At 45.9% G+C, this 25,062-nt stretch overlaps 1 protein-coding gene across 1 annotated transcript in view; it reads right to left on the bottom strand.

Annotated features, from left to right (window-relative positions):
• Fstl4 (follistatin like 4) overlaps nucleotides 1-24,500 on the bottom strand; it is a 404,387-nt gene extending 379,887 nt beyond the window's left edge. The window contains exons 1-2 of the mRNA XM_047556989.1: nucleotides 24,357-24,500; nucleotides 16,779-16,915 (exon numbers count right to left, since the gene is read on the bottom strand). Coding sequence (XP_047412945.1) covers nucleotides 16,779-16,904 — 126 coding nt within the window. The 5' untranslated portion in view covers nucleotides 16,905-16,915; nucleotides 24,357-24,500. The remainder of the gene's footprint in view (nucleotides 1-16,778; nucleotides 16,916-24,356) is intronic.
• Between the last annotated feature and the right edge of the window lie 562 nt (nucleotides 24,501-25,062).

Below are 25,062 nucleotides of genomic sequence, written 5' to 3'. Positions count from 1 at the left end.
AAACTAATGCCTCTTTAACAAGCCTCTGTACAATTTTTCCATTTATTCATTTGAATTTTAAAAACTTAACTCCGGCGACTTTCATTTTTGCTAGGAAGGCACCATTCTGCAATTAAACTCTTCACTTGGACTGACAGAATATAGCTAAATAAAGTGATGCCTTCTGTGGCATGTATTCCATTACCAGCTCCCACTCACCCAGCACACACCCAGCATTTTGTACACGTTATCTCATTTATATGGCTGAATTAAAGGCAGAAGTAAAACCACCGAGTTGATAGGTTTCCCAGTACATCATGTCCAAGTCTTCAAAGCCAAGTGATGGAGAAGGTTGGGGGATTACCCCTAAACTCAGGGCTTGCTGGAGAGAACCAAGCAAGGAAGAGAATTTTCCGGGGGAGAAGCTGAACAAACCTGGCTCATTCTAGTCATGTGGAGCCTTCAGCAAGTGTTCAGGAGGGGCAGGCTGCTGAGAAATGCCACCAGGTTGAGGTGTCAGAGCTTACCTCCTGCCTCACAGAGAATAGTCTCAGAGTCCCTGGGAACTCTCTGGGGTTAAGGACAGGTATGTGCACTCCAGGTCCACTGGTTTACTGCCTTAAAGGCAGGTCAAGGTAGGAGGGGTGAAGTTGACAATATGAACCATCATATACTTAGATAGCTGAGGAAATTCCACACACCATGGCCCTGCATCTGTCAATCAGCCCGGTCATATACTGCCTGATCAAGTGATGCCTCCCTGGCCTTTTGCAGTACCACAGGAGACTAAAAACTGAAGCAGGGAGGGTTGAGCAGGGCCACACAGTCAGATAAAGTGTGATTCTCTAACACTGATGCTGAAATTCAGAGGGTATGGTGCACAGTTTTGTGTGCCTTCTATTTCCTATCTAACCATGAATGGGCCAATGTAAGGAATCCAGAGCTCATGCAGGACTGGGATGTCTAAAGTAAGGTAGAGAATTTGAAAGGAAGTTTAGTGAGACAAAAAATATCATGTCTAGATGACTTTTAAAAAATATCAAAGTAATCTCTTTTACTATTAAGATATTCTTCCACTTGACTATTTTTAAAAAGTCACCAAGATAGACCCATCAATAGCATCCCTGTGGGCTCACAGGAAAACCTAAGTTTTATTATGTCTATGGAGGAGACTGAAATGGACCTTCAAAACCTCCATTAGGTCTGAATAATTTATTTTTTTAGTAGCTGCTCCCTCAGTGGCACCATGAGGGAGCTGCCCAGATACCTCCCGCTTCAGTTTGACTTCTGTGAAATGGGCAGATAGATGGCCCAGTAACTGGAATCTATCTCAGAAACACGGTCCACGTAGGCTCTGCATAGGGTTTTCTAATGAGGAGCAGACAGTGATCAGTGAAGAAGAAAGACATGACACTAAACAGAAATGGAATCAACAGTGATTTCCAGATATCAGACAGATTTAAAAAAGAAAGGTTCGGGGATACTTTCCAGGCTTCCTGGATAAGATGATTGGGGTGTTAATTTTCTCATTTTCAAAAGTAAATAATAAAAAAAAATGAAGATTGAATGAGTTTAAATTATTGATATCATTTAAAGCTTTATATTATGTTGTTTATTTACAATTAAAGAAGAAAAGTTAGCTTTGAATTTAAGGCAGACTTGTGTAATAAATCTACGGAAGTGACAATACAAGTGGACACCAAGTTGCATTTATGGAGTAAATGTCGATAACCAGTTGATCATTCGCCTTGTTGAACATCATCACACGCACACAGCGAGACTGAAGGACCATGAAGGAAAGAGGAAACTTCACATTCGTATCTCTCTGACAACCCAACAAATTAAAAACTAATAAACTTTTTGATTTGGAAAGTAACCCATACTCTCCCTCAGAAGAGGTAATAACCATGTCCAGGACTATCATTAATAGCAGCTGGGGGATCTAGCAGGGACAACTTCTTTCACACGTCATTTCCACCAGGGCTTGACAAAACATAAGCCATCCCATGCAGTCACTCAGCCACACAGAGCTGGACTGAAGACCCAAGCACATCTCCACCCCACCCCCACCACGGTCCACACCTACGCCTACGCCATCTCCTCCTAGGAGCCCCAAGCATATCTTATGGCTGGGATGAGATCAGATCATTTAAAGACCTCCTGGTAAGAGTACTGGTGCAAGTCAAGTTTTTCATGAGGCTCATGGGACTGACTGTCCCTGAAGCCTGATTGTCTATACTCTTCCTTTTATAGGTAAGTTTCCACAGAAGCCCAGGGACACCCTGTGATACATTCTCCACTCCAAGCAGTTTCATGTCCACTAGGTGTCCTGACAAACTAGCAAGCATCTCCCCTAGGTGGCTTTGTTACAACTGTCTACACTCCCTAAGAAAATCAAGGCCACTTTGTAAGTGTCTGAGGGCAGGGGGAAGAAGAGCGAGCAAGGTCAGATGTCCCTGGGGAGGAAAGGATAGGCGTTTATGTTTTAATTATTTGTGATCCCCTCCAAGTACCATCCAACGGATGACATGACAACTTCAACCTGTTTAACATAATATTCTAATCTGCCACTTGGTTTTCTTTCTACCAGATGTGAGCCCAAGTTCAGGTTGAGAATATCCTGTGCCTAGAAAATTAAAAGACACAAAAGGAAGAAAGGCTGCCCTCTGGCACAGTCCTCCGGTTGGAGTCTACTTCCCATTCTTGTTGTTGCACATGGAGTGAGGGGGTCAAGAGAGGGGATATGATATAAGCATACAAAACGTTCTGGAGTCAGGGAGTGCAGGGCAGGGAAGGCGAGCGAACAAGCAGGGGAGGCCCACTGCAGGCCCAGTGGGCAGCACCCCACGTGGGTAAGCATATGGTGAGTGGATGCTGCCATGGGGGTACTCGTTGCCATTTCTAAGGCCACTGCTGGTTCTTACTTCTGGTACCACAGCTGCGAGGGGTGGAGATGGAACTGGTCCTGCTCAGGTGGGAGCAAACCACTCATCTGTTTAGGATGGTTTAGTCCCTCCTGCCACCAAGCAGGCTTCCTTCTCCAGCTTCATGTCGGGTGCTGCCCTGAGCCCTCCTGACAGGCCCCTTCTTCAGCCTCCACAGCCCCTGGAGTTTGCTCTGACTCCTTCCCACTCCCATGCATGACTTTCCTTCACCCAGCATGACTTATCCTCAGGACTTGGTGATTTTTGATTGTTGTCTGGAATAAATAATTGGTGTGGGTGCCCATGGGTATCTGCTTGTGTATGAAGATGCCCCCCATGCATTGATTAGAAGGCACTTCCACTGTGCTACTATAACACTTATATTAAAAATGGAACTTAAAGTAGTTTAAATTAAATGAGTTATATTTAATTAAAAAGCCTCGAAGGCACAATAAGGCTCTTTTCAATTTTCTTTTATAACAGAGTCATAAGGAAGAAAGGCACCAATGGTCAGCAGAGCTGGGTTGGTATTTACGTGGTACCTGGCCCATCTGAGAATCCAAGGAAAAACAACAGCTTTCTTCCCTATCCTCTCCCTGGGCCTTAGGTGGGAACTCTGAAAGCTTTTGTTTCCTCAACTGAGGATGAGATTCAGGGCAGTGCCTATAAGATTGTGCAGAGAACAGAATGAAGGAACGTCAGAGAGCATACAGTATTGCTGCGGGTTGGAGAAACACCTCCAGCCTTGGCCTCCCACAGCTCCCAGGAGGGGCTTTGTGCTTAGGGCAAGAGCACATGGAACAACACCCCAACCAACTCTCTCCTCAAGGAGGGTGGGCCTTCTGTCTGCATTTCCTCCACAGCTAACCCAGTGGTTCTCAAACAGACAGTACCTTAGCTAACGGTGGGCACATCCAAGCACTGTGTCCCGGGCACTGGGCAGAGCTGCCAGACTGAAAGAGGCAGTCTCTGGGCCTATGGGGCAGGAAAGGACCTGCTCCTTCTGCCAGTGCCAGTGGGCAATGACTGGGAAAGACAAGGTCCCCCTGATCTCCTCAGCCCCATCCACACACCCAGAGAGGTGGGTAAGCCCTGAAGGAGCCCCATTACCCACTATCCCACTACCACAGCCTAGCCAAGCTTGGTGCCCATTGTGCCTGGGGCACGTCCCACTCTCACCTCTGGGGAAGAGTCCTTGGCTGCATGTCAGCAACTCCACATGAGGCTGGCCTTTGGCTTAGTGCCACCCCTTGCTCTCTCCAGTAGTCTGTGGAAAAGTCAGCAAACACCAGCACTTTCTCACTGCAGGGCCTGGCCCTCCCAAAGACTTTATCTAACAGTCAGCAACTTGGTTGCTGATGCTGGGCATTTTTCTTCCTTATGGTCAAGGCCCAAGGCCTCACTTCTGAAAGGGAGACTGCTATTGTCAACCCTGTGGAACGTCCCAGGGCCACCACACACCATCACACTCAGGAGTACACCCAGAGCCAAAACACACCTTTCCTGTGCACAGATACAGCGATGGCCAGGCCAGGCCCTGCCCTGCATGAAGGCAACAAAGTCCCCACTGGCACCTTTGAAGAAGTGCAAGGAAATAACCAAAGGGGTGTTAATTCTTGGGGTTTCAGTAGCTTCCCAGCACTGTGCAGGGGAGGAGAGCGAGTAGGGGCAAAGCTCACCCCTCCCACTGGGAAGGTCAAGAGGCTACACACAGTCTGGCTCCCAGAAGCTACCTAACATTTTGCTGCTCTCCAGCTGGTGGGGTGCCTTCTCTGATTATGTTTTCTGCTTTGGCCTTTCAAAGATCAGTGGCATTAATGTCCTTTTCCCAGCCCCCCAAAATAAGGACTGGGGGTAAAAGTACTGTATTGAGGTTAGGAGCACAAGCCTAGGGGTGAGAAACCAGGTGCAATCTCTGCTCCACCACTTGGTACAGGGGAGACCCCCCTCCAGTTCACACCATCCTGAAGTCTCAGTTTCCCCATCTGTAAAGTAAGCAAGCTAAAGTGCCTCATAGAGTCTTTCTGAGAAGTCAATGAAGTAATCCACAAAAAAACTCTGATAAAATAGTGGCTGTTTGTTAATGCTCTCATTGATAGCTATGGGGAATCTCCTCTTTATGCCTGAAGCAAAGGAAAAGGAGAGCCATTAAGCACCCCAGCCTGGAGCTCCAGAGGCTACTCTCCTGTCATCCCCAACCTAGAGGCAGCCTGGTTCTCTATGCTGTCTGACCCTTGACTATACAGATGCCATAGCAAAAACCAAGTTCCTGGTGGAACAAGACTTTGCCACCTTGCTAGGAGTAGGGTTGCGCCTCAGAGATGAGGGAGCATCTATCCCATCTTGTCTTTCCTGATGATGGGGCTAATCACCCCACAATAGCTCCACTGCAATACTGTTGCTGGATTCCACAGGGTGGCAGACTCTAAGAAGGGGCATTGCGGTCAACTTACAACTCCCCACCTATGTAGCATTTCTTTCTTCCCAAGAACAATGTAACCCCAAATCAGTTGCCCTAAGGAGCTCTCTGTAGCCCCAGGATATGTGGCTCTGGATGACACAATCACATCTGATCCCCAAAGCCTGTTCCCTTTTAGTCAATTGGATTGGTAGTACAGGGATATAAGCAGTTTTATTTCCTTTTGTACTTCCATAACAGAACACCGAAGTCTGGGAAATTTATAATGAACACAAATATATTGGCTCACAGTTCTGAAGGCTGGGAAGTCCAAGATGGAGAGACCAACATCTGGAAAACACCTTCTTACTGCATCATCTCATGGTGGAAAGGTAAAGACAGGGCATGAGAAAGCAGGAGAGTGAACTCACAGATTCAAGCCTTTTATAACTGGCATTGATCCATTCATGACTTAACCACCTCCCATTAGGCCCCACCTCCCAACACTGTTGTATTGGGGTTGAAGTTTTCAGTGCATGCTTCTTGGGGGACACATGCAAAAACTAGCACAGACCCTGGAGCCAGGATCATAGGCACGAGGATAAGTGCAGGGGAGGATCAATGGTGACTGGCAAGATTCAAGTCAGCCTGCAGAGGCTGGGCCTAACCTACCTGCTTAGGTGTCCTAGGGACGAACATATCAGCCATCTAAACCTCCAGCTGCAGGTGGACCAGACTGGTGAGGTGAGAATGTGGTGAGGATACTAATGAGACAGGTAGAGGAAGGTAGCCAGGCAAAGCAGAGACAAAAGATGAAATGCTCATTTCCTTCCTGCCAGACCATATACCCACTAAAGTTCCAGCTTGGAAGGGCTGAAAGCTCCACTTCATAAAGTACCTGTCCTAATGGCTCAGTGCACATTTCCCCCAGTGCTTTTTCAGAAACTTGAGACTACTCTTCAGTCTCACCACTGTCCACCACCCACAGTAGTCTCTCACACCCCTGCCCCAGCCTGTACCCACACTCTCTCCTACAAGTCCCTGAGTGCCACCTGACATATTAGGACTTACCCCCAACCACAGGCAACTGGACCAGAACTGATAGTTCTCACTCTTGAACACACAGATCAGATCTCTAGAGAGACAGTCCAGGACCCAGAGCTGTAAGTTTATGTGGTGGCAGAGCCAAGGCCACCAACTATGTGACACATTGGGGCAGCAAGATGGGCCTCACAGCTCTATGGAAAGGCCAGTCTGCAAGGAAGACAGGCAGAGGAGAGAGAAATGGAGGTGAGAGATGGTGCTGCTCAAAAGAAGAGAGATGAGTGAAGGCTGCCGACTGCTCTATGCTCCTCATCCTGTGCTATTTTCTGGATGAACATCCATGGCCTAATGATAAGGCTTTTTTGTACACCAGCACCTTAGCAAGTGATTCTGCTCATGGCCACCAAAGGGTCTCTACTGGGTCACTAGACAACAGGCCCAGATAGCCAGCCTGTTCTCTTTGTCCCCTCAGTTGGCATGGTCCTAGTTCACCCCCCATCTCTAACTAGAAGGAGTCCTCCTCCTTAAATAAACACTCGGCCCACCCAGATCCCAGCTACCCTCTCCAAGGCCCTCTAAGAGAGTCCTTAGCAATCCACCCCCTCCCAGCACATCTGCTCTCCATTCTTGCTCACCCACAGCATGGCCCACATAGCTAAATGAATACACTTAGCAAGTGTAGAGGTGATTTCTTAAAAATTGCAATGACTTCTTCTCTCTCATAATCCCACAATGAGCTATCAGCCCACGGACAGGAACTTCCTGTAGAATATAGCTCATGACCATCTTGACTCAAAATACAAGAACAGTCATTTGAAAGAGTTTAGATTTAAATCTATACTCATTTTAATCTAGAATGTATAATAAATCACAGATAATTCTGTGCTTGTAAGCCTGGCCTTAGAAGGATTTTTGTTCCCAAGAATTACTGCACAGTTGACTACACCAATTGGATCAGGATGGACACCTGGCTTAAGGTGTGATTCCTACAACAAGGGATATGACCTCCGGTATGAGTTTGGGTCACTAAGGTGTAACAGGACATGTTGCACCCTAAGCAAGAGCAAACAACAGTCATGAATGGCCATCCCTATCACCTGTCCAAATTCCCTGAGTGGGACTTAGGAGTTACTAAAGGACACAGTTCTATCAGATGGAGCCACCTTAGAAGGGTGGACCCAGAGGAGTTTAGGCCCTGGTGGACAAGTCTTGGGGTCAAGGAAGGTGACTGGAATACCCACAGAGCTCCTGCATTTGGCAGTGTCCCAGGTGACACTCAGAGATCCCAGCTTCATCCAGTCCCCAACCCACCCTCTGAGGTCTTCGGACCAGCTAAGTCCTGGGCCAGGAGAAATATGTGACACTAGATCTGCTCTTGAACCACTGTGTCCTGAGAAGGGGGATATCTGAACTTGGATAACAAGCTCCCTGCCCTGGAAGCAGCAGTGGGGGAGGCAGGGGCTACTTCTTCCTTTATTACTCAATAAATAGTCCTAATTTTCTTTAGGCTAAAGTTGAACACTTAATTTAGTCATTGTATCTTTTCTGTGTTAGAAAAGATCATTAACATAGTTGTTTAATCCCTCCTGCTAACGCAGAATCCATTCTGCAACAACCGATTGCTCCCCGAACCAGCTCTCATACCCTAGTGGTCCTGAAGCTCCCAGAATGGAACCAAACAAAGATCCAATCACTTCTTAACCATGTGGCTAAGCTTAGAACAGGGCTGAGCACACAGCTGAGTACTCAATGGAGAGTTCTTGATCACTAAGATTTAAGACACAAAGTGTCTCCAGCTGACCTGCTCAGAGACCCATCTAGGCAGGTTATAAGAGGTCAAATCAGAAGTTCTACTAAACTAAACTGCCAGGCATGAACATGCAAGCACAAAGCAGAGAAGTCATTCTTCATAGCTAATGTAAGAAGGGCAGCATATTTGACAACCAAACAGAAGAGAGCAGAGGAGAAAGAGGAGGCATGGAGGGGCATAATTTAGCAGCACTCCAACTGGATCATCCACCTGGTGGTCTCTGTTTTGTGACATCTTCCAGCATCCCCACATGAAAATCTATCAGCCTAGAATGGATGCACCAAAGGTTGCCTCAGCAGAACCACAGAATTTGAGGTCTCTTCTGTGGAGAAAGTTTTCAAGAGTGTTTTAAATGCAAGCCTAGAAAGGAAAATAGGAGAAAGGTTCTGTTTTCTTTAAGTAAAAAAGTAAGTTTTAAGTGACAGCAGGCCTTGAACAAGCTTAGATGTAATCCTAAGACAAACATGATGAAAAGCTATCAGGAGTCTTATGCCTACTAAATGACATTTCAGAAGAGAGTGTTCCTTCCACCCTTAAGTCCTCCCTTCCCTTTGTTAGGGGTCACAAGCTATTTCCATTGGCCCTAAATATTCTAAGCATGACAGAGCATCCTAATTTGTAGGATGTCACGATTTACTCTTTGGGTTCGTGTTCTTGGTGATGGTCTGGTGTGCTTACAGTAACGATGCTGGCCTCTTCCTGGAAGGAACAGCCAAAGCCAGGTGAACCTACCCACCAATAAAGGAAAAGCAACTGAGTCAGGTCCCACCCTATCCCTCCACACAGCCCATAGGACTTTTTCAGCCTCTAATGCTTCAGTATGGATGTTGGGAAGGTGAGACTTTGACGGAGATTCTTCTAGAAGTGGAAGCCAAGGGAAGTTAAGGGATCTTCCCTTGGGGTTTCTTCTGTAAGGAGTCTTAGAAACTCAAGAAACCTTATCTAAACTCTACATGATACCAAAATACATGATAAAAGACGGTTTACTTACATTATGGGTTGGATCTTGAAGGATACTTAGAAGGGTTCTGAGATGATGGACACAAAACCGCAGCTCTGACCACCATGTTCTGAGCACCCCTCTGCACTAGGCACCACATGCACACATCTTAGTCATTGTAACAACTCTGAAAATGGGACTATTATTGCCTACATTTTACTCGAGGTTTGGAGATGGTAAGTGACCCTCAGCCACATACCTGGCAAAGGAAAAAGCAACTGTGAGCCACTGGCTCTGTGACTTGAGGGTACCCTGAGGCAAAGGCAGCACTGGGGCACCTTGGGTGGGCAGGCAGCTTGGAAAGTAGGGGATTCAGCCCCAGCAGGAAAAGTCAGCTAGGGTCTTATTGAAAACAATAACAAGTACCCTGGAGGAGAAAGTGGGAACATAGACCATTCAGGGTGAGGGTCAGCAAGAGGGGAGGACACAGCAGTCACTTTTCCTCAGAGCTGCAGAGCTTCCTATGGCAGGCACCATAGCAGGAGCAAGCCCACCAGCAGCCATGCAAGCCAACACAAGCACAGAGGACTCTGAGCAGAGTGGGAAGAGATGTGCATCAGAGGAGCAGGTCAAGCTCCAGAGGCCCAGGCCCTCACCAGGGCTGAAACCTGACTGGTCATCATGGTGCCTGTCCCCTCAGAGGCTAGATGTTTCCCACACAGGTGGTAAGTAGACCAGCAGAGGTGGGTCCCTGAGCCATTTGGCAGGTCCATCAGATAAATTCCCTTCACAACTCTTAAAAAGAACACACACACACACACACACACACACACACACACACACAATTCTCTCTCTCTCTCCCAAACCAGACTCCAAATAATATAAAAACTCAAGCTTTCAAATACTTTAACAAAAGCAACAGTAGTAGCTTTCATCTCTGGCTAAGACTTCAGAAGGATCTTGGTTTGAATGCAAGGCCTTCTTAGAATGCAGAACAGGAAAAACTAAGGGCTCCATCTCAGGTTGTGGCACCAAACACAGCCATGGCCCAGAACTCCCCTTGACCCGATAGAAGAGAACTCTTTCACGTGGTTCCCCAACAAAGTCTTGGGTCCAGCGGCAGCCTGCCATCCACACTGGTTAATCCCCTCTTCCCTGGGCAGAGTCAGGCTGCAACAAATCCTTGGGTTGAGGGAAGACCTGAGCCCCACAGGCCACCACACGCCTGGCCTCACTCCAGCCACCAGCATCACTCCTAGTTTTCCTCCTTGTTCAAGAAGTAAAACAAGGCTGCTTTGTATAAGGAGGAAAGATCTGGGGTTGAAGGTGCTCCAGGTCATAGGGAATGCCTCAAGCTGAAAGGCACGTGGCCACCTTCCCAAGAGCTGAGGCCCAACAGGCAGATGAATTCTCAGCCCCTCAGCTTCCTCCATCCAACACCATCGTGCCAGCTCCCACAGCAATCTCCTCAGATGTCACCCGCTCAGAGCACATGGGCCCACATCATCCCATGTCCTTCCACTGCCTACATGGCTAGTGACAAGACAAGGCCCAGGAGCCTCATAGCAGAGACCACAGCAGTAGAGGCAGAAGGAGAACGGCTCTAGCCTGGCAGCACGAAAAGTAGAGCCCACTGGTGGGGGCCTGTTAGAGTCTGTCTGATACACAATGTGACATTCACTTCTCTCTAAATGGGAAGCAGAGCCATAACCCACAAGTCATGGAGGATAAATCAAGCAGATGATTGGGGTTTGGCAGATCTGATGCTCCCAAGTCCCCGACAAATGGAGATTGTAGCCCATCGACCAAGCAGGTCCTGATGTCCTGATTACGAGTCTGGGAAGCTTCCTAAAGGAGATGGATTATTTAGCAGCAGCAGCATAAATAGTTAGATGAGTAAATGCTAAATTAGGAGGAAGAAAAATAATGGTTTTCTGTGAACTCATAAATGCTTATTTTCCTGGGTTACAGAATTTTTCAAGGCCAATTAAAACTCTGTCAACTATGATCTCAAAATACTAAAAGAACACACAGTCTGCTAACTGGTACAGAGTTTGGAAGGGCTTACTGGGAACAGAGATAGAGAAGAAATACCCAACATAAAAAATATAAGACAGTAACTTTCCCTACCCAAGAATAAAATAAAAACAAGACCCCAAAATGAGACCACTAGTTGAGGTGGTCTTCAGAGGGCCTGGCTGGGCCTGGGCATGAAAAGGTGGGAAGGCACCAGTCTGGGCACTATGGCGGGTGTCCTGCAGCATGAGCTGTCACAACCCTCAGCATTTAGAATCACCTCCTTTGAGATTTAAAATCACTAACAGAGCAGCCAAAAAGGAGCTCTAGGTTCAAAGATCCGAAGTGACCTGTGCACCTGCTTGAAAATAGGGAAAAATAACTCTGGAATCCAGCATGCTTAAGTTTACCTCTCCCTTCTCCTACCCTCTTCTCCTAGTCTAGTCAAGCTGTTTAGCAGCATGAGTACAGCCTGCCCATTTCTCTCACTTTCTTGGTCATACTAAGTGTCATCACATTCACAAAAGCTTAGAAGATCAATACAACCAGGGTTCTCCTTCCTGGGTGTGCATATGGGGGAAGGAGGCTGGAACTTCTCTAGGGTATTTTCTGCCCAGCATTTCCTGGAATGGGAAGTATGGGCATCACCTGGAGCTTATGAGAAATAAAACTCTCAGGACCTGTGCAGACCTACTGCATCAGAATCTGCACTGCAACAAGAACCCAAGCAGCTGGCAAGCAAGCTGAAGTTTGTTAGGCTCTGGGACAGACTCAGGATGCAGTGGGGCAGGGCACAGCACATACTAACTCTGCAAGTGGGACACACTTGGAAGGATCTGCTGCCATTTTTCACCTTAAAAATGATGGATGTACTCATTGGTCTACAGGTGGGAGGTGGCAACCTCCCCACTTTACCTGAGAAACTAAAATTCCCATCTTGTTTCATGGTTTGGATGTTAAATGTCCCCAAAAGTATGGATTAAAGGCTTGGTCCCTAGCTGATGGCACTATTGGGAGGCAGTGAGAACTTCAGGAGTGGGGCCTCATTGGAGAAAGCAGATCATTGGGGGCATGTCCCCAAGGGGATATTAGGACCCCAGATACTCCCTATCTTTCTCTACTTCCTGGGCACCTTGAGGTGAGAAGCTTTGACCCACCACAGCCCATGCCATCATGTTCTGCCTCACCACAAGACCACAGGCCACGGGGGGGCAAGTGACTATGGACTGAAGCCTCTGAAACCATGGGCCAAAATAAATGTTTCCTCCTTTAATTTCTCACAGGGATTTTGTCACACTGACAGGAAGTTAACACACCCAGTCTAACACACTCTGACACAGAATATTCAGCAGAGAGCCATGGCCAAGTGCTAGGGACCAAGAATAGGACCCTGCCAGGGCACCACACCTGCAGTCAGAGTGCAGACCCTCAAGAATGAGGTGCATCTGGCAACCCTATAGCCATTCTACCTCGTGATGAGGGACCTCTCACAGACACTTTGAAAGTGAGTCTAGTGCTCCAGTCCAGACGGTGAGTGCTTAGGACAGACATCACCATAGAAACACACAAGAGATGCTTGCAGGTCAGAGCTGCAGGTGAGATGTAAGAACATGCTAAGCACCCAGCATGAACCCATCTGTTTATGAGCAGGAGAGAGGTTTCTTTCTTCATGTCCATGGACAGGGCGAGGACAAGGGTGATTCGAGACACTAAAGGGTGGACCTCAAAACCCACAGACCACCAGTGGCTTTGCCCCAGAAATCCCAGGAAGGACTCTGCTGTAAAGGGTGAGTAGCATTTTCTTAAAGCCAATAAGATGTGTAAGAATAAAGAAATATTTTTAAAAGGTTAATGTATACCTGAATGTCCACCAAGGCAGGAGGAAGCCCGAGCGCTTTAGGGAGCCAACAACTTGAAGCTGCCCTGGCAGGGACAGGAGTGGTACCTCTGTACTCTGTGTCTGGGACTGGCATCTGCAAAAGGGGTCAGCCCGTCAGCCAGGGTAGGCTTTCTTAGGCTGACTGTCAGGTCTGGGAAGGAGGTGAACCACACTGAAGTTAGCTGATACCATCTTCCACATATATCCCTCATAAACTTTCCTTTGAGAAAGTTTTAATAAAATATTGAAAACACCTGGCATCTGATCCCAATGCTCTGCTCTACAAGCCTGAGACATATGAGGTGAACAATTTAAAAAGCAAACAATTATCAGCATTTTACATTTATAGTTGCTTAGTATGTATCAATACCCCACGGCAAGAATGATTTAGAAAAAGTTAAGTGAATTGCATGAAGGGTGTGTAAAATTGTTTAAGAGTCACCATTCAACGCCAGACACTGGTGCTGGAACACTCAGGGCCATAAATGCCTAGGTCTCAAGAAAAGGACAACTGTCTGCATCTATCACCACATCACTTCTCATGTTTTCCTGGTTCCCCCAAAACATGAAATTCTAATAATCGACTTTACTACAGGTTCAGTATTCTTATCTGAAAGACCTGATACCAAGACTGTTTCAGATCTTGAATTTTTCTTTAATATTTGCATGCACACACACAAAAAAATATCTTGGGGGACAGGATCCATGTCTGAAGGTGGATTTCATTTGTTTCATATCCATATAGTTTGAAGCAATTTTGTACAGTATTTTTAATGCACCTGCATGTGAACTACAAGATCAGGTAAAGAATTTTCCATTTGTAGTGTAGTGTTGGCCCTCAACCAACAAGTCATGTCGAATTTCAGATTTTCAGGTTAGGGATGCTTAGCCTACAGTATATTAATCTAAGCCAGAGTGTTGGGGAAAAGAGGAAAATATAATGATATTTTAGAATTTTAATAAGTCGCATCTCTCAGAATTGTTTCCTTTGATTCCAGAATTGCATTAGCATTCTAAGCCATGTTCTTCTCCTCAGCTCTTATTAAAGAAGCACTCCACCCAGCCACATTTCTTTTTATCTTCATCTGTAAAATGATAAACTCCTTGAAGCAACTTCAACTGTGGTCTTTGTACATAAAACAATAATTTAATAAAATTCACACTTGATATAACTGCTTTTAAAATATGCAAACACACACATATTGGTCATTTAATCCTTATTTACCCTTAGAACGTTCAAGTAATTGGTATAATACAAATAAAATCTTATTAATGCTTTTTAAGTACTTTAAACATCTTTAGGGATATTTTGTGTGGTACTCCTATGAGGAAGAAAACACTCATGGAAACATTTCAATATTTATTGCTAAAAAAGTGTTTGTATTTTTTTACTCGAGTCTCAGGAAACTCTGGTTGTGATTCTTCCAGGAAATAAGGGTGTCTGAGGAAATTGCCTAAGAACTGTAATTGGATCTGGACAGTGAGTTATAGGTATGTTAATAGCTCACAGGCTGCAGGGAGACCATTCATATCCCCATCAGAAATAAACCCACCAGGTGCAGGAAGCAGGTCACCACTTAAAGACCTGATGGTCTAGTCTGAATTTTGGAAGCTCTGGGGTGACTTCGTGACTAGGATTGAGCATTGCATTAAGTCTTCATTGACTTTGAAACGCAGGGAGCCTCTATTTTCCTCATAAAATTATTTGACACAGGGAGGAAGAGAAAGATAAATATGACAGGTTTCATCCAGATGCTAAACTAAAAATATCAAAGGAAGAACAGAAGAAAGACCAAGAGTTCAGAAAAAGGTTCTAAATGTGACAAAGAGGAGTCAAAGAAGGTTCTAGAGAAAAGGTTAGAATCAGAATTTACCTTGGAGTAGGGGAAGATTCAGACATGTGGAAAGAAGGGACAGGATGGCACGTCAGGACCCTAGTGAGTAAGGGCATAGGGGACATGCATAGGTCATGGCCAGGGTCAGCAACCAAGTCCACTAAAATAAATGTCGTGCTCACTGGAGCTGAACCTTTACAGAGACCATCCTATGTACTATGACCATTCACTTTATCGTCACCTCATTCATCATGGATAGAAACAGACTCAATGAGTAGAAGTTAAAACACCACAAAAATGAAAGCTAGAGCCAAAAAGTATGAGCAATAGGGCAGTCGTTTCTGCATCTGGAAGAGATATCACTCCCCTTGAAGCAGTCATTTGGGAGCTGGGGGACAGAATCACTCCTAACATAAAAGCCTTCCTTCCTGCAGGAGAGGAGAGCAGCAGCTGGTTCTGGTTGGTACACAAAGTGTTAAGATTTAAGTTGAAACTGCTCAGATGAAAAGGCCCTAGGTGGTATTAACTTACCTTCCATTTACCTCCAGCTACATCCCACCTTAATTGGCTTGACCCTTAATTGAAATAAGTGATTGAAGACAGTGAGCCAGTGAGGCCCCACAATATGCCTGGTCCTCTCTGTAGGTTTGCCTTGCTGTTAACTACTCCACAATTAAAAAAAAAAAAAAAAGATTCCACATATAGCTACAGGATTTTGGCAATCATTTTTCCTTTGTCTGGATATAAGTCTAAGATTAAGCCCTTTCCACATGGGAAACACTGTTCTCACCTGCACGTAGGCCACTAGACTCTTTCAAAGGAGCATTACGGTGTGTCCTTCATGGATTTAGACGGGAAAGATAGTGTCTCTATTTAATCATCAGCAGGCCACAAAAGCACACCACACCAACATCAGCAGGAAGTGTGTGCTAAATTACTTCTGAAGCTCCCCAAAGACTAAGGCTTGCCGTATGGGGATTGCATGACAATTAAGTAATAATGAAAGAGAAGTCATGTCATTTGATCAAATAACGCATTAATCCTACTCTACACTGTGTATCGTTATTCACTCCCTGGCAATGTTGACTTTTCGAGGTATTTTTTATTTCTCATTCTGCAGGACAAGATATAACTATAGAGAGAAGGAGACGGGCATGCATTAAGAAAATGGAAGTAAAAAAGCCCCCTGAGAATTAGTATCTGTCACTGCATACAGAAGATCCCAGGTGGTTTTAATGAAAAGGTGTAAGTCATTTCCTAAGGTTTAGCACATACAAAGCATTTTCTGCAGAAAACCTGCTTCCCCATGAACCTCCAATTCATGGGACCCACTACCCTGAGCAAGGCAAGGTTGCAGTTTATGAATCCTCTCCAGTACTTCAGACAAGTTCACTAAGCAATTAGCGGTATAACCAGACCCTCCTGGGAGGTATTTAAGAACAAGTTTTTCAAGCACTTTAGAAGCATTTATATATACCTAACATGCCATTAATCATTCTTATCTGTTCATTAAACCAGTCTCCCTTAGGATCTTGACTTGCCAATTCTTTCTCAGCCTGGTTCTTTTTATCTATATACCTGAAAAGTCGTCCATTTCTTTTAAAATCTATTTTATAATTCAAATACTTCATTAGTTCGCATGGGTGTGTTCCACCAATTAGTGGCATTTTCAGAGTTGTTTTAAATATACAGAAAGGTCTTTCTCTTGAGGGTCTTTGTGAAAGACTAGCCATGTTAACTAAAGCATGGAATGAATTTGTAGTGTGGGAAATACAAGCCTCATGTCTGCATCAATCCGTGTTGCTGCCTTCTGTCCCACACCAAAAAGGGAGTGCAATTTTAATTCACACAGTGGTCTAACTGATCTCAATGAAAGATGGAAAGGAAATCAGATACTATAACATGGAAAAGCAATCAACTGGCAATGTCATGTCAGCAGTGATTTGAACATACCTCCACCTGCGACTCCCTCACAGCCACATTCAGGTTTCTGCTGGTCCCTGGGTCCAACCATCCCAGTGCAGCCGGCAGGGAGACCCCAAGAAGTGTGAAATGCAGCCAAAAGCTTCCTGGTTTCATTTTTGTTCAGTCTGTTAAGAAAATGACAAACGTCTGGCGCTGAGTTTTGCAGAATGTATAACAAGTCACAATGAGTTAGTACATGTTCAGACTCAGATTATCCTGAGTTTAAAGTCCAGCACCAACCCTACTTTAGAGAAGATAACGTGACTTCTGTGCCTTAGTTTGCTCACCTCTAAAGTGGGGGCAATATTGTGTACCTCGTAGGGTTGGTGTGAGAATCGAAGACACTGGTGTTACACACATAGTAAGAACTCTGTAAACGCTGGTAGGTATATCAGAGTTCCACTTGGAAATACCACCCACCACTACATGGGTAAGAAGAAACCGGAGTGAGACAGCTGGACTACCTGCATTAGGCATGTCCATGCCTCAGTTTCCTGGAAGGCATTTGGGACTGCACACAATTAGTGCTCAAGAAATACTCGTGAGAAATTACATTAATCTGTGGCAACTTGTTTGTAGATTACACCTCAGTTTACAGATGATGGTGTTCAAAATGGCATAAGATCAAATATTTTACTTTGAAGACCAATGATATTTGTAGTAGAATCCAAGCAGTGAATGATGATGGAATTTCAATAACCTTTAAGGTGTTTCCTGATACTCCCTTGCTAACATTTTTGTCTAAAGACCTTCAAGAAAAGAGATGAGCAATTCAAGGTAATCAAATAATTACAAGGATGAAAAACCAAGGATTGGCTACCAAGAATGTTTAAGTTCCTATCATGTGCTAAGCATTGTGCTAGGGTAACGAGGACATGTGCTATGCAATTAGTCCAATTAGCTGGACTTTGTAAATAAGAGGTTTCCACTGCGAATATATTGCAACTGTAATTTCAGTATCTAAGGCAGAGCCATGTAGAACTCACAACATAGTACCTACAGCTCTTACTCCAGGAAACTTTAGGGGTTATTGATTTCTGCATTCACCACACAATTTAGTGCTTAACTGCATGTGGTCCATCCTGCACCCTGATCCTGGCTGGTGAGATGGAAGACACAGAACTCCTTGGTGGCCAACACCTGGTATGACGTGGCCTGGGACTAGGCCACAGCAGGTGTCTGAGTCAGAAACAACTGGGTATTTGAGGGACCTTAGAGTTTGAAGGATACCTACTCTAGACAAGGGACAGGGACTGTCAACTCATCACTAGTGCTGTGGCCAGGGCCACTAAACAAATGTACTCCCATCACATCTGGGTTTCTTTTGGCTGCTTTCCACACCCAAATAGAGTAGCCTCTTTTTGTTTGCTTTATGTCCCTAGTTTTAAACAGAAATGCCCACAGGTAAGGGAAGTCAGATTAAATTTTATAGGTATCTAACACTGGCCTACGAAAAGGCAAGGTTATAAAGGATGGCTATCTTTTAAGAAAAGAGGTCTCCTGGTTTCAAAGAGTCCAGAGGTTCCCACTCCTACATCTACTTTTTTGGTCATTCATCTTTGATATCTGTTGCAAAGCTGAGCTGCTTGGGAAGCAGTCCAGGGGGCCAGTTAATATAATACGAAGGTCACAGCCTCAACACCTGCTCTGCACCCTGAGGACAGCAGAGTGGAGTGACATGGTGCAACTTCAGCTGCTACCTGGGTGCAGGCTGTAGCATTAACAACTGCCACCCAGTTCTACACTCCCAATTCCAGTGCTCTGGCTCGGTGGGTGAATTCTAAGAGATGAGGTTGTTGGGGAAAGAAGCCATACTCAGGACTAAAAGAGAGTAAAAATATCTTTCCCATATTGCAACCGGTTTTTCTAAAAATAAATAGGGCAACTCCCTACTCCTCATAAATTATCTTCTTCTGAACACACAGACATATTCCAGACACTGCAGATCCTGGATTTTTGTACTTTTTAAGAGCCAGCCATAATATCTCAAGCTAAAACTAAAAAGACATTGCTTCCTGCTTTTTAATGAAATTTTCCCTACTTATCCACTATCAAACATTGCTCATGGGGTAAGCACACATATTAAAATTGTCTCCCTTTTCTACTTTTTCATGCCTCCTAGCCCAAACAAACTAAAAACAGAAAAATAATCAGAATTTATTCTAGTTAATGTACAGATGTCAATTCCTGGAGTTATGAAATAAACAAATTACAAAGTCTAGCATTTCATTTTCAATTGGTCTAGTAATCTAAGGCCAATTATGTCTGATATTTTATTATTCATGGATAGCATCAAATAAAATCCTTTCATTTCAATTGTCATTTTGGCAAGTACCATATCACTTCATTTAAGAGGTACCTTCAGGGTATTAACCAACTGGTTTCTGAATTGCATTTCAGAAACCCTGAACTCAGCCCCTGCTTTACCTGGAGTTGTCATTGGTGTTATCTGGTTTGCACTGAGGGTCCCTATTCAGTTTTTATTTGAAGACAGGGAAAACTAGGAACTGGGCTAATCCCTGAGATACTCCTAGGGAGCTTCTTAGTAAAATTGAGCTCTGTTTGGCCACCACCAGCTCCAATTTCATTTGCACAGTGGATGTGCCTTAGATGTCGTTTTATACTTATGGTGATTGACAATTCACTCCATCTATGTCAGCAACAGCCTAAAAATTTACAACTCGAGTTTTATGACAGATCGGTTCATAAAAAGAATTAATATTAGGTCTAAATCAATTTTGATGATCTGTCTAATAACCAAATAGAGACTATCTATTTGGTTAACACTTACATAGCAATTACAATGTGTCATGCACTGTTTAAATGCTTTAGAGGTACTAACTCATAATCCTCTTTTTCTACTCCATGTATATCCCCCATCCAAAGACAGAGGAGACAGGGTCACAGTAAGGTTAAGTACCCTGTCCAGGCCATGTGGCAAATAAGTGGCAGCATTGAGATTCCAAGCTAGGCAGGTAAACCATGGTCTATATGCTTAACCCCCATCCTATGCCACCTCTCAACCCTTAGCAATATTTTATCTTGATAAACAATTGTTTTTAGTGTGATGGGGGAAATCTATACAGAGCAAGATAGGCAGCTGTGAGCCCTGAGTCTCTCTGTTCCTCTGAAATCTGCTGAGACCTGACCTCCTCTAGTTGGCATGGCTCTACTCAAGTCCAAAGAAGCAGAGCAAGGGGAAAGAGCCAAGTTGTCACCCTCCTGCACTCTGCCCCAGGGTGAAGGCCACTTGGCACATACTCCTCATTGCTGCTTTATGTATGGACCAAGAAAAAAAATGTAATCAAGAAAAATCCAGGAGAAATTTCACAGAATTTTAGTCAGCAAGGATGCGGAATGTCCCTCAGTTCACAAGGAGCACCCACAGCTTTGAGGAAGTAGATTTGTTACCAAATTAATTATTCCTCAAAGTCAAATAGCCCTACTGGATTTCAGAATGAGGAAACTACAAGAACGTTCCCATTAGAGAACTGGGAAGGTGCCATTCATAAGGTCACACACTGTCTCTCAATCTGGAGCTCCTTTTGAGATTAATTTAGACTTAAAAGTTTAATTGGATCCTGACCGAGTCCTAAGCATTAGTTATAAACTCATGCAGGACTGTCCTCAAAGGAAGAGTTGAAACTACCTTTCTTTCCAAACTACTCATGAAGTACAAGTTAAGACATCTTGTTTAGCAGAGGTACTTCCCTTCTTCTTCCGTGATTCTCCACAACACTCCTGAGGGGCCAGCAGAAGCAGGTGCTAGCCTGACTGCTTCTGACACCAGACACAAGAGACCACAGGGTTGTGGAAGTCACCAAGCTGGTGGCCAGACCTAGAATGAAATCCCAGCATCCTGTCTTCTAAGCAACTCTTTGTCTTCTTAGATTTTTGTAAATTTACATATAGAATATAAGTTTACAGGCGTTGCCTAGATAGACAGATTCCACTTTTTCCAGTGTTGAAGAAACCCTACCAGATCACCTCCCCTCTCCTTGTGAAAACCACAGGATTTTCTGATTCTAAAATAAGGTGATCTGTGCTTTTTTAAAATTATTATTTCAATTTTAGAGGCATTAGTATGACATAACATTCCAAATGCCAACTTGCTTTTTGAAAAAATCAAAAAAGTATAACACAAGAATGCAATTGTTGGAGACAAATAGGTATTTATATGAATAATTTTAGAGAACACACACCAGCATATAAGCTGTCTTTATTGAACAGAATCAGTGGCCAGAGGAAAGCATAGACATTACACTGGGTTTAAGTCAACTCTTTTATTCATGAGCCAGCACTGTTGAGAGAAGTGAGAATTCAGCCCTCAGGATTTGGGGAAAACTGTTCACAATTTCTCTCTGTTGTCCTCTCTTCCAGAACACAGTAACATGGCCAGACCAGTACTGATGGGTCAGCCACAAAAACAACTTTTTTTGGTAAACAACAGGACCAGAAACTACAAAGATGGTTTGGTAGTCGCCACCTAGCATCTTCAGAGAGCAGTCAGATTTTTGACCCTGAGGCATCGGCATTCCCAACCTTTCTAACTGAAAAAGTGTCTGCTCTAGCAAATCACTTGAAGTGTATTGCATTTTGTATGTAGCATGTTGGCAATCAGCAAATGGAAATCAACCAAGGAACACCAAACCCCAGCCATCCTCTTCTGCATGTCTACCAATATTGAAGGGGGCAAGTATCAACCCCAACCTGAAGCCAGGAGGCTCTCTGAAAATTTCTTCTGAAAGGCTTAGGATTTTATTTTTGATTCGTGAGTGTTTTTAAGAAAAGTGGTTCAAATTTCCTAAGATAATCCCAAAAACACCAACCCAGAGGAAACAGGTATGGAAATACATCAGGCTAATCTTGTAGCAAGCCATAATGAAGTTTGATTGCATTTTCTATCAATTATCTATTCTATATCTTTTACCGATGATAAAGTAGATGCCTAAATTTTTCTATGTGAAATGCATGAACCTGTGGCATTCCTATTTACCACTAAGTTTAACACACACATGGCTTCCAATAACCTTTGCCCTTCCAACCTTAGATTATATCTTTTAAGCTCTATGTTCTTTGGACTAAAATTCTATTTTATTTGACAATCCATGCTCTGTCTTATGCATTAAGAGACAGAAAGTATAAGAAAAGGTACGCTCTTGAAATGACTATCTAATCATTAAGTTAGGAAACACAGGGTGGGGGAGGGGTGACCACATATAACACAAAACGGCTGCGTTTGCAGGAAAAAAAAGGCAAGTTAGGAATGAAGATAGATTTTATGAAATCCTGACCACTCGATGCCTGTGTCTAAAAGACAGAGTTCAGTCAAAAAAACAAAACAAAACAAAAGATCACAACATAAGGTCACTTTTTAAAAACTCTGACAGCCCCTAGTAAAAATAAGAAGAGTACTAAGTGAATCACAGCAGGACACTCAACCTTTCCCTTCTTTACCCACCTACAGGGCCAGAAGGATCAAAGTTGTCCCAATGCACAGAAAAATAAGCTGTCCCCTCCCTGGATGAAAAATAGCCTGCCTGGAATTAACATACAATTCTAAGGGGCAGGGGCTACTGGGACAAATGCAATGAGGAATTTGAATACGTTACAACAACTGGACTATTTTCTTACATGACCTTTGGCTCAATCTGAAGTCCTGGGAGAGGGTGCTCTTGTTTTCCAGCATGGGAGAAAGCAAGCCCGTTCAGCTGAGGATGGCAGAAATGGGCTGATGGTGCTGCAGTGCCTCCTCCTGCAACTGAGCCAGGAAGCAAATCTGAGCCCTGCAGGGTTTTGACTCAAGGGCTGAGTTACTGCTTGAGAGATGCTGGAGCTCTGGTGTCACAGAAACCATATCACTCATTCCCTGATCATTTGCTTCCCAGGTGAACCTTCTGCTGTGTCACTGCCCAAATGCAGAGTCTGTCCTGGGAGCCAGAAGGGGCCAGCTGAGACACTGGTTCATTCTGGCGTTAAGACACTGTTAAAAATCATATCTGGCTTCCTCAAAGGCTGGTGGTAGGAAAATAACTTTGGTCTTTTAAGAAAAGTCCTAATCTCTGGGTCTCTCTTCTCCCACCCCCAGAGAATGGTGGGGATTTTGGTGCACGTTTGGGCTAGCAGTTACCTTGCCACCTCTTATTGAAATTCTGTTTATGTTTGGCCCAGAGAACATGAATGTATGTTGATATCTCAGGGCCCCATCTAGTACAATTCCTGGCGCGCAGGTTTGCAACAAATTTACTAAGGAACAGACCAAAGCTGCTGGCGCTGTTTTTCACTCATCAGAAACCTCGGCGGAAGCGACACCTAGAGGGGAGCAGAGAAGAGGCTGCGGAAGCGCTATTCATCAGTGTCGGGGACAGTTATCAGGAGCGAAGTCTGCTGGACAGCGCATCGGGAGACAAACTCTCCGGAACCTGAAGCAGACCTGGCCAAGTTCAACTCCCCGGGAAGTTTCAGTAGACCGACGTGCTACATCGGATGCGCTCCAAGTTCAGGGCATAGTGTGAAACCCTAGTGCTGGTAGAGGGTTTCTGCTTGTGCAAGAGTTGCAGGACACGCAGTCCTCAGGTGGCAGGCCTCGGGCAAACAAGCGTGGGGCGCCACTTTGTCAGTGGCAGGGATCCCCGAAGGCTCTCGCTCAGTTGTCACTAAACTCAAGGCAACATGCTCCCCAAACGGAGCGCTCTGCCTGCATCCCCTAGGTCCTCCTGAAACTTGGAAATGATTTCTTTTCTTTGCTGGAGCAAAGAGGGACAGAGATCACTCACATTACAATTTCTCTTAGGGCCAAGCCCCCAACCTGTATGTCCCCCAAACAAATAGCTCCCTAGAGACTCCCCAGCCGGTTAACACCAGCCGCCAGTTCCGAACAGCTATCCAGCCCGCAGAACGAGGGCCGCAGGCTGCCCAAAACCGGGTTCCCTCCTCTCCATCCTCCTATAACACGGACCTCCGGGTAATGAGGGCCAGGCGAGGCGCAGCAGGCCCTTTAGGCGGCAGCGAGGAGACGCAAGTTTCCTCACAAAGCCGGGGAAAGGAGATGCTGAGGATGACCGCCCCGCGCCCCAGCTTGGAGCCAAGGGCACTGGGGGTCCGAGCCCATGGGCTGCGCTTCGCCTGGGTCCGCTGGGGCAGCTCAGGGTCTGGAGCCCAAGATCGGCGTCTACAGGGTTCTCACAGCCTGGCGCGAGCTTCGGGCTCAGCTTGAGCGGTTCTGCGTGCGCCTGGCGCGCGAGAAGGGTCGCTCGGTTCCCCCCTGCAGACTCGGGCCACGAGCCTCAGAGCCCCAGTCTTTACCTCGAGTCCTATCCCAGACACGGCAGCCCCGCCAAACCCCAGCCCTGTGGTCTGGTACCTGCGGCCAAGCGGGCAAACTTGGCTCTCCCAGCGCGGGCAGTAAGGACAAGCAAGCGTCCGCGCCGGGCCCTGCAGCGAGACGCGGAGCTGCAGGCGCCGGGACTCCAGCGGGGAGCAGCGGGACCAGTTGGCGGCGGTGGCATTGGCTTGGCACCCCCCAACACACCCCCGCGCGCCTGCTCCGGAGCTGTACCCGTTTACCTGAGGTGGCCGGGGCCGAGTGGAAGACCAGGGGGCCGGACTCAGGCGGGAGAGAGGGAGCGCCCCGTGGCGGCGGCGGGGACCAGTCCCCGCGTCCTTTGGTTGGTCTCTGGCTGTCCGCGGGTCTCGGTCGCTCTGGAGGATGTTGAGGCGCCAGCTCTCTGAGCCGCCGCTACCCGCTGTTGTGCCACAGCCGCCGCGGCTGCCCTATTTCTGCCGCCGGGACCGGAGTCCGTGACGTCACCCTCCGGGCCCCGCCTGCCCAATCGCCGCCACCTGTGCGCGCCGCCCGCCTGCCTGCGGGTCAGACCCGCGCGGCGCCCACGGCAGGTGCGCGGAGCAGCAGGGCGCGCACGCTGAGCGCGAGGACTCCGGGTACGCCGGGGACTTCTTTGTCCCGTAGTGGGAGAGGGTAGAGGAGCGCTCCTGCCACTGGTTCTTGTGGAGATCAGCAGGTGACAACCTCTTCCTCCGACCCACAGCCCCCACCCATCCTCTCCAAGCTCCTTTCCCGTCCAGGTTACTCAAGATTGTGCTCTTAGGGCGCACAACTGGTCTCAGTGGATTTGCCATCTCCTGTGGAGTCCAAACAGGTCAGCACACCACACCAAGACACCTACCCCTGGAGTCAAAGTCCGGTGACACTCCCCCTCCATTGAAAGCCAATAATCTGTGAAATAGCAAAGTTTTTTTCTCTCTCTCTCTC

Source organism: Sciurus carolinensis, chromosome 6 (genome assembly GCF_902686445.1).
Source record: "Sciurus carolinensis chromosome 6, mSciCar1.2, whole genome shotgun sequence".
In the NCBI taxonomy this organism is placed as follows: domain Eukaryota; kingdom Metazoa; phylum Chordata; class Mammalia; order Rodentia; family Sciuridae; genus Sciurus; species Sciurus carolinensis.
Note: the sequence above shows the minus strand (reverse complement) of the source record. Positions and strands in the feature narration are given on the sequence as shown.